Source organism: Cheilinus undulatus, linkage group 17 (genome assembly GCF_018320785.1).
Source record: "Cheilinus undulatus linkage group 17, ASM1832078v1, whole genome shotgun sequence".
NCBI lineage: Eukaryota > Metazoa > Chordata > Actinopteri > Labriformes > Labridae > Cheilinus > Cheilinus undulatus.
Window position 1 is genome coordinate 18,493,334 of NC_054881.1, and position 9,602 is coordinate 18,502,935.

Consider the following 9,602-nt stretch of genomic DNA (forward strand, 5'->3'; position numbering starts at 1 on the left):
TCTCCTTCCTCTCCAAACCTCATCCGCACAAAGAATGAGGGTCGATGTGTCGCTCTTGTGGCATACCTGACCTCATTCACATAAAGAATGAGAGTCATCTTGGCATGGACGGGACAAGAGGCGACGGTTCACGGGGGGCCCCTCGGGCCGGCGCCGTGCTGCCTGGACGGGAATCCTCCTCAGGAGTATCCAGGGATGAGCAGAAACAGGGTCATCCTGTTCATCAGGATGAGTATTTCCTCATAAGAAGCTTCACAGCATCAGATCAAGAGAGGAGCAGAGCCCCAGATCAACGCTCAGGGAGGCTGATCTCAGGGACCCAGTCGTTCAGACGACGACTCTCCTCACAGAACACGTGCAGCTTCTCCAGAGCTGGATCCTCCCACGACCCTTCAGCTGGGTTCTGTTCACACAAGAGAAGAGAGGCACAGTTAGGCTCGTGTTTTCTTTAAACATCTTAAGGATCTGTGAGACGATCAGATGATTAAAACGTCTGCAAGAGAGCTGAACGTACCGTGATGAGGACGCAGTGAGCATCTTCGAGCTGCTCGGCCTTGTCACCAACAATCTCAGCCAGACGCTGCATGTCGCTCACTCTGACGATGCTGATGTCGTTGTCGAAGCAGAAGGACTGGATGAGGGTGAAGTGGATCTGCAGAGCGATGTCACACTCAAACTCCTCATCCATGGCCAGGACGCAGAAGGACACACTGTCCGGGTCACTGTGGACAAAATAAAAGAAGCACACATGAGATTTCATCCAAAGAAAATGAATCATTCTTCTCTAAACGTGTGATAAGCTGTTAAACTTAAGCAGAGAAACTCATACTTACAGATTCATCACTTTTGCGCACTCGTAGACGCCCACGGTGAGGGAGTCGTTGTCCTTAGCAGACACCAGGACCTCCTCTAGGGCTTTGCCGGTGCACTGGGCACGCTCGGTGCTTTTCTGGATCAGAACTTCCTCAAGAGTCATGATGAAGATGCTGAAGATAAGTCCACAAAGGGAGAGCTTTAGAGAGCTGATGAGATAGAAATCCGTAAAGGGAGCAGAGTGATGAGGCAGCTGCAGCCTCCTGCTTTTATACCCTTCAGCTCGTGCGGCGCAGAGAAAGCGCTGCGCTCTGATTGGCTGAGGCTGAATGGTGTATTGGTATGATAATGCTATTGTCACAGCGTGGCTCGTGGCAGATTGATGGGGGTCATCGTGCCACGCACGCTCCCCCTCTGAGCAGCAGCAGCTTGGGCAGACACTAAAAATAGCTCAGTAAGAAAAGAAAGTTTCACCACTTCTTAGCACTTTAGTGCAAATGAATGAAAACACAGAAGTTGGTGCAAAGTGTAGGGGTGGAAAATGAACATGTAGTGCACTTTTGCATGCATTTCTAAAAGCTTTTGAACATTTACAGAAGCTTAAGCACTTTTTGGAAAAAGATCCAACTTGTCAGAGCACCACTGGCCTTGTGATACATTTTATAACGTTTAAAAGCATTTTAAGACTTTAACACATGGAAAACTCAGTTCTGACACTTTTATTTTAAACTTATATTGTAACTTTTTCATAACAAACTCAGAGAAAGTGTGCAGCTCCCTTCCCCCTCTCTAGCTGCAGAGAGAAAGGGCAGGTGGATGATGCCATCTGTGGACTAGAGGCTGGCCATAAAACGGCTCTATTGTGCACCAGAAGCCCTCTATTATCACGGTACCCCATACAAATGCAAATGAGCAGCGCGTGCCAGAACGCTGTGCGTGCTGCGCAATCTGCGCCACCGGCCCATGCGTACCACGTGGCTATCAGCTGTCCTGAAAATCCTCGCTTGGTTTTTATTTATTTACTCTGGGGAGTTCAGGGGCCACACGGACTGAATTCTGCAGGAACTCTTGCAAAGTTTACTGCACTTTTGTTTGGTGTTTGTTGTGTGTGGATCCTCCCAGTGTTCTAGTCTGTGCCTGTCCTATGACAATCTTTAATAAAAACAACAGTTTCCACCACTTTTACGCAAAACAAAACGTTTACGCACAGCACCATTTGTCATGCTTTATATTTCCATTTGCATCTCGTGCATAATTAGTGATACTAGCAAGGATTTCGGCGCACTCAACTATATCATATGTGTTTTCCTCTGAAAAAAAAAATAGCGTTGGCAGTTTGATTATTTTAGATCACTTTTACGCACAACAGAACTTTTACGCACAGCTCCATATGCCCTGCTTAATCATTCCCTTGCATTCCGTGCGTAATTATTAATATAATCAAGGATTTAGGTTGCACTCATATAAATATTGTTTGTTTACCTCCACAGATATCTACTTTTCTAAGTTTCACTTTTACGCATGAAGACTTTTACGCACGGTTGTTTTTCATCTGCACTACATATAAAACAGTTTCTCCCAAACTAATTGTGCTTATTTATTTTATTTTGTCTACATAATAAGTCCACACTCCCTGCATCAGGTCAGGCCTGCTGCCACTGCTGTGTAAAAATAAGAGGGGCTGGAGGGGAGAGGAGGTGCCGCAGACACAGGTTGGCGATGATTGATTCAGCACTATTGTTCTGCTATGGGTAGAGCGGCAGATGGAGAACTGTCGCTATGAGGGAGGGACCCCCCTCTCCTCTCCTCTCTCCTAAACCCAGGTCAACCCCGACCCCAGGGCGCGCCGCTCTTTTGTCTGCAAGTCTCCACATTGGCCGATCTGTTGTCTGAGTTTTGATTAAATTTGAATGGCAAAGAGACGCGCTTATGGTCTAAACTTTCACAATGAAAAGTGTTATCTGCAGACGATGGCACACTTTGAGGAGAGATAAAACTCACTGTTAGTTTGAGCTGTAAACACGTAAGAATGCTGAACCTGTGTTTTGCACAACAACAAAAAAAGTCTTATCTGCACGTTACAAATCATTTATTTATTTACACCACTTTCAGTTTCAACTCATCAGCGCATCAGCTGGCCGAGAGGCTTATCTGCGCCGATGTTTGATGTGGATCCAGCTGATAGTCACTCAAACACTGAGCTATTTTAGGAAGGATCAGCTTGCGTGGCCACAGGGCAGGCGCGTGCAAATCGATACCGACCTATTGTTGCTGAGGCACATCTGCCACACGGAGGCAACGCGCGACAGGTGCTGCTGGTCAAATCTCTTTTCTGGTGACCTGCGGCGGCGCAGTGAAGCCTTTAAACCTATTTGTAAAGATGGCTGGTGTCTGAAGCTGCAGGATAAGATGTTTAAATGTTTGTATTCTGGTGCTTTCAAGGATCATTGGATGATGCAACAAATAAAAAAAAATGGCAATCTTATATGTCACTGATTAAAGAGATGTTACATCACGTACGCTCACATCATAACTTTTACGCACAGTTCATTCCCATATGCGTCATGATATTCTCTTCTAACTCGTACATAACTGGCAGTTTTGGCAAGAATTTTCCAAAAAAAAACTATAGTTTATATTTTAGTTGAAATCAGTGCAGGCCTCTCAGTTTAATTTATGAAGTTTTTAGAGCTTTAAAAGACAAAACCCTCGACAGACATGGTTTCGGTTAAGGTAAACTTCTGCGCTCAGATTTAGTTTCACCTAAACGCATAAAAATCATAATCCACACAAAACCATCACGCCCAGCAGGTGCTGCCTGACTTCCTTTGTGCGCCCCTCCCTTCACCCCTCCCCTCCCCAGGGACAGATGGTATCTCCTGGTTGCTATGGAGAGTGATGCAGACAGAGAGATAAAGCATGCAGGCATCTCCAGATGCCACGCGCCTCAAGTGAGGTCCAGCTTTACGCATGCAAAACAGCGGCGCGTGCCACTGTCTAATCAACAAAAAACACACCATGTAGTAAAACTGCTGATGAGTTTGGAAGGTCTGACATGCGGATAGTAGAATGGCTGATGTAATAAAGTTATAAAACAGCATCAAACTGAAGAGGACCAAAGTTTTAAAGATGTGCAAAACAGCGTTTATTCTACACTTTTTATTTCACCAATCATTTTTTCAACTCTGATATGGCACATGGGATTTTAACACATTCATGTTTTATCCAAAGATCCAATCAAACCCGTTTAATTTTTCCAGAGAAGCAGAAATACTAAAGATAAGATCAACTTTATTGATTCCTCATTAGGAGACATTTGGATGCTAAGAGTGCTCACAACAGAGGGTCAGTTTAGAAGTAATAGAAAAAATAGACTTTCAAACATAAAATAAAGAAGAAAAATATTGATAATAATATAAAACAAAAAGTAATAATCTTATTTTGGACTCTATAATAACTGTAATGACATTGCATTCAAATACATGTACTTTAATATGGAATTGGCCTGCCTTTTGCCACTTTAACAGCCACCATTTCTCTTGGAAGGATTTCAAAAGATTTTGGAGTGTTTCTGAGGAAATTTGTGCCTGTTCTTCCCGTAGCGCATTTATGACATCAGGCACTGATGTTGGACGAGGAGGCCTGGCTGGCAATCTCCATTCCAGTTCATCCCGAAGGTGCTAAGTGGGGTTAAAGTCAGGGCTCTGTGCAGGCCAGTCAAGTTCTTCCACACCAAACTCATCAAACCATGTCTTTATAGTCCTTGCTTTGTGCACTGAGGCACAGTCATGTTGGAATACAAAAGGGTCTTCCCCAAACTGTTGCCTCAAAGTTGGAAGCACAGCATTGACCAATGGACAAAGGGCACAAATTGACTTCATGAGTGAAAACACTGGCTAGATGTTCCAGGTCAAGTATTACTCAAATACCAGTGGATGTCCTACAGTCAAATTATCACTGAAGTTCAATTACTAGACTACTTCCTTCTAAAGATGCTAAAGCATTCAACCTGCTTTTTAAATGAACAGTTTTGAAACTTTGTTGTATTTTCATAATGCATTAGTGCAGTCCAGAATACACAGGTGTAATTCTAAAACCTAAACGAATCATTGCTCATTTAAAAAAGTTCAGACATAGTCTTAATATTTGGCCACTAAATGATCTGCCTAAATAATCTGTCTGGGTGACCTGTGCTCTGTGTTTGCTCTAGATTCAACCATGGAGACTCATAGCGCACAGGTATGGCTACACCAACTACACACAGAACAACATGAGCACAGGATGTTATCTTAAAGGTCTGATTTTAGAAAAGAGAAGAAAGGGAGTGAAAGGAAAATATTTATCTTGCAAATGTAGGTGAGTAAAGGTGAAAAAAATGACCCCCAAATAATGCTCTACTAAGGCACAGACACTGAAAAATTGATTAACCCTTCATAGCCAGTTGTGTCATATTTGATACACAGTTTTATGAGATCTTAATCTAATCAACATAATAATAATAGTAATAATAATAATAATAATATCATGATATCATAACATGATCCAAAATTCCCTTTAAAACCTTTTGTTTACAACCTGATAAATGATAAAAATGCCCTTCAGTGAATTATCACTAGCCAAAAACACCTTGTGTTTAAAAATCAATACTCTCTCTCTCTCTCTCTCTCTATATATATATATATATATTTGTGAAATGTTGTGGCATTTTTTCTTTTTATGGACTTTGTTCTAAGGTTAAATAAACATCTCATTGAAAAAAGAATTTTCTGGCTTTTATTTGAGGTCTCAGACTATACCTGTACCTGTGTACTCTATCTGTGATGTACAGCAAGGTTCAGTTTTAGGTCAGATTTTATTTCCTATTACCTGCTGCCCGATGACCAAATCATTGAGAATCACAGAGTGTCCTTTCACTGCTACGCAGATGACACACAGATATACCTGGCTCGTAAGACCTGAGGACCCTAGAAGCCTAGCTGTTGTAAAAGACTGTCTGCATGATATCAACTGCTGAATGGTTCAATAACTCAAAATCAGAAATACTTTCAAACTCTCAAAACTCCACCCTGTAAAGCCACATTATGTAATAATGCTGCATTATATAATAACCCTAACCATAGGACTTAGTGTGGCTCCAAGGTATGCCCTACCCAACTACCTTGCCCTAACTCTAACTGCTTAGTGACTCATGCCTAAACCTAACCCCCCTTCAGGGCTCTAGACTAAACACCTACCCTACTAACCCTAACCGCTTAGTGGCTTAGAAAATGCGGCGTTATTACATGATGGATGGAAAATGCATTACATTATTACATAATGCAGCATTATTACATAATGCGGCGCTACACACCCACCTCATACAGTCTAGTCTCTGTGCTGTCTCAGAAAACATCAGACCCACGGCCAGAAATCTTAGAATAGTATTTGATTCAGACCTCACATTCTCAAGGCATGGTTGTTGTTCAGTCCTGCTTTTTTTCAAATCAGAACCATTACCAAAATTAAAACAGTACTCACTCAGTCAGACCTGAAAAAAACCATCCATGCCTTCATATTCTCCAGACTCGATTACTGTAACTCTCTTCTCTCTGGCATCACTCAAAAACCCCTCTCTCGATTACAGCTAGTCCAGAACGCAGCAGCGAGGCTTCTAACTGGTTTTAACAGACGACATCCCATCAGTACCATTTTAGCATCCGTACACTGGCTCCCTGTAAGTTCTAGAATTGATTTCAAGATTTTACTCATTACTTTGGCTCTGCGCTACTTAATAGAACTTTTGGCCCCTTATGAGCCAGGCCGCAGCCTTAGATCTTTGGGCGGGGGCCTCCTGGTCATTCCAAAGTTGAGACTTAAGACTAAAGGTGACAGGGCCTTTTCCATCAGGGCCCCTTGACTTTAGAACAGCCTGCATACAGATCAATCACCTCCTTTAAATCACTTTTTAAGACTCAATTTTATAGACTTGCTTTTATGTTCATCTTAAAGCTTCTATGTCTACACTGTTCTGTATTTTATGCCTTGATTTGATTCTTATTGTGCTTTTAATCTTCTTAATTGAGTTTTATTTACTATTATTATTACCTTATGGTTTCTCCCTTTTTATTGTTGTACTCAGGTGTGGACAAAAGTAATTGGCCACACCTGTTAATTATTGAATTCAGGTGATTCAATCAGACCTGTTGCCACCAGTGTATAAAATAAAGCACCTAGCCATACAGTCTCCATTTTCAAACATTTTTGATGTGTTGTTCTGAGGAGCTCAGCAACTTCAAGCATGCTACTGTGATGGATGCCATCTGCAAAAAGACAGTTCATGAAATTTAATTTCTGCAGGTTACATCACAGTCAACTGTAAGTGATATTATTAGAAAGTGGAAGCGTTTAGGAACAACAGCAACTCAGCCACAAAGTGGAGTATGTATTGGTAGCAGTTCCTGGTTTTGCACATTTAAAATAATTATGGAAATCAGTGGCTGAAGATTGTGTTAATTCTTACACTAAAGATCTACAGCATGCTTTGTAAAATGTTTCACCATGATGAGTCCTGTAGATCGAAACATGAAGGACCCCCTGTATGGTCCTCATTTAAATTAGAGTCAGTCCTTGCTCCTAATTCATCCAGAACTTTGAGGACTTTGACGACAGCAGTCTGCTCTTCCTGTGTGGTTCCTTTATGCCTTTAAGTTGAAAGAATCATTTAAAGGTCAGAGAGTTTCTACATCTGATCCTTTCAACCAAAGCTGCCCCCGACTCTCTAAGACTTTCTATAGGCACGCGTCCCAGAGGGTGGGGCAGGGGCTGCAGGCCTGTTGTTTCCATTGTGGCCCCGACAGCGAATCAGAGGGTGAGCGTGTGCCGGCTCTGTGGTATAAAAGCCAACAGAATCTTCAAGGCAGCACAAACACTTGTCTCTGGACTTTCTGACCACATCGACTGAACTGTTAGCTGAAGCATTATCATGCAGTCTCCTGGAAAATCTCTGAAGGAAGCCCTGCTCTGTGCTCAGAGCGAGGATCGACTCACTGTTGGAGTCTACGAGAGCGCCAAAATCATGACTGAGTAAGTAAAGTTTAAGGGATTTAAAAGTAAAGTTGCATCTGGACTTTGAGATCCTCCTTGAAAATTTAACATGCAGCTAACAGTCGGTGGTTTTTCTTTGTCCACAGTGACCCGGACAGTGTGTCCTTCTGTGTCCTGGCCATGGATGAGGAGTTTGAGTGTGACATCGCTCTGCAGATCCACTTCACCCTCATCCAGTCCTTCTGCTTCGACAACGACATCAGCATCGTCAGAGTGAGCGACATGCAGCGTCTGGCTGAGATTGTTGGTGACAAGGCCGAGCAGCTCGAAGATGCTCACTGCGTCCTCATCACGGTATGTTCAGCTCTCTTGCAGACGTTTTAATCATCTGATCACCTCACAGATCTTTAAGATGTTTAAAGAAAACACGAGCCTAACTATGCCTCTCTTCTCTTGTGTGAACAGAACCCAGCTGAAGGGTCATGGGAGGATCCAGCTCTGGAGAAGCTGCACGTGTTCTGTGAGGAGAGTCGTCGTCTGAACGACTGGGTCCCTGAGATCAGCCTCCCTGAGCGTTGATCTGGGGCTCTGCTCCTCTCTTGATCTGATGCTGTGAAGCTTCTTATGAGGAAATACTCATCCTGATGAACAGGATGACCCTGTTTCTGCTCATCCCTGGATACTCCTGAGGAGGATTCCCGTCCAGGCAGCACGGCGCCGGCCCGAGGGGCCCCCTGTGAACCGTCGCCTCTTGTCCCGTCCATGCCAAGATGACTCTCATTCTTTATGTGAATGAGGTCAGGTATGCCACAAGAGCGACACATCGACCCTCATTCTTTGTGCGGATGAGGTTTGGAGAGGAAGGAGAAGCGAGTTCTGCGTCCTGTGGCCCCCACAGAGCAAATGTCGCACCCTGAAGCACGCGCAGCAGGAGAAGAAGCGGTGCTGAGAAAGAGGCGTTTTTAAAAAGGACTTTTTAAAGATGGCTTCTTTGCTGAGCAACATGACAACAGTTGCAGTCAGCGCAAATGTTTCCCACTTTCCAGAATTGTCTTAATTCTCTAAAGGTTTCACTTTAGAAGTTTAACAATGACAAACATATATTCTAAAATTTAAAAAAAAGAAAGTCAACTCTCTAAAGGTTTCACTTTAGCTGACAAAAATATTAACTTAAAAGTATCAGAAAAATTGTATCTAAAGGTTTCTCTAGATTTATAACATCTAAGGAAAAAATGTCTGAAAAAGTGTTCACAGGATCACAAATGTCTGACTTTTATTTTTGTAATGGAAAATTGTGAAGAAAAAGTACTTAACTGAACATTACTTTCATGAATGCCATTCATGCCAGCAACTTGTTAATTGCTATTCTTGTTTTGTTTTTGTTTTTTAAATATAGACAATTAGAAATAAAATATTTGAATTCACATTTGTCTTCTGACTCCATTTTAACTCTTTTCACCTGAATGTAAAGCTGTCTACAGTGACATGAGTCAGCTGTCTGGCTGACTCCTCTGTTTCCTGAGCTCATTTTTTTGGGACTTTTAAAATTTTGTCAAGATTTTGAAGATCAGTCTTATCTGAAAACCTGTAGTAAGTCAGTGTCTTTAAGCAACAGCAAACAGTTATTTTAGCTGTTGACCTCTGTGCATTAAAATTCATCAGGTCAGCTCTAAGGAGACTTTGAAACAGCAACTTCAAAGACTACTTTCACTCAGATGCTGAAAATGAAGTTTTTGGCATGTAAACAGGATCCAGTTGAAAAGTTT

At 42.4% G+C, this 9,602-nt stretch overlaps 2 protein-coding genes across 2 annotated transcripts; one reads left to right on the top strand and one right to left on the bottom strand.

Annotated features, from left to right (window-relative positions):
- Positions 1 to 289: 289 nt before the first annotated feature.
- On the bottom strand, positions 290 to 979 carry gadd45gb.1 (growth arrest and DNA-damage-inducible, gamma b, tandem duplicate 1). The gene is made up of 3 exons (XM_041811419.1): positions 834 to 979; positions 515 to 722; positions 290 to 403 (listed from the first exon to the last, which is right to left on the bottom strand). The coding sequence occupies exons 1-3, from the start codon at positions 974 to 976 to the stop codon at positions 290 to 292; spliced, it is 465 nt and encodes a 154-aa protein (XP_041667353.1). The 5' UTR covers positions 977 to 979.
- A 6,795-nt stretch (positions 980 to 7,774) lies between these two features.
- Positions 7,775 to 8,415, top strand: LOC121525435 (growth arrest and DNA damage-inducible protein GADD45 gamma-like). The gene is made up of 3 exons (XM_041811439.1): positions 7,775 to 7,875; positions 7,983 to 8,190; positions 8,302 to 8,415. Exons 1-3 carry the CDS (start codon positions 7,775 to 7,777, stop codon positions 8,413 to 8,415), a joined length of 423 nt encoding a protein of 140 aa, XP_041667373.1.
- The last annotated feature ends 1,187 nt before the right edge of the window (positions 8,416 to 9,602 follow it).

Bases quoted from the DNA above. Each gene is read 5' to 3' on its own strand.
- gadd45gb.1 (XM_041811419.1), bottom strand. From the start codon at position 976: ATGACTCTTGAGGAAGTTCTGATCCAGAAAAGCACCGAGCGTGCCCAG. The intron at 723-833 runs GTAAGTATGAGT...TTTTGTCCACAG, and splicing joins TGCGCAAAAGTGATGAATCT to TGACCCGGACAGTGTGTCCT. The intron at 404-514 runs GTACGTTCAGCT...TTGTGTGAACAG, and splicing joins CTCACTGCGTCCTCATCACG to AACCCAGCTGAAGGGTCGTG.
- LOC121525435 (XM_041811439.1), top strand. From the start codon at position 7,775: ATGCAGTCTCCTGGAAAATCTCTGAAGGAAGCCCTGCTCTGTGCTCAG. The intron at 7,876-7,982 runs GTAAGTAAAGTT...CTTTGTCCACAG, and splicing joins AGCGCCAAAATCATGACTGA to TGACCCGGACAGTGTGTCCT. The intron at 8,191-8,301 runs GTATGTTCAGCT...TTGTGTGAACAG, and splicing joins CTCACTGCGTCCTCATCACG to AACCCAGCTGAAGGGTCATG.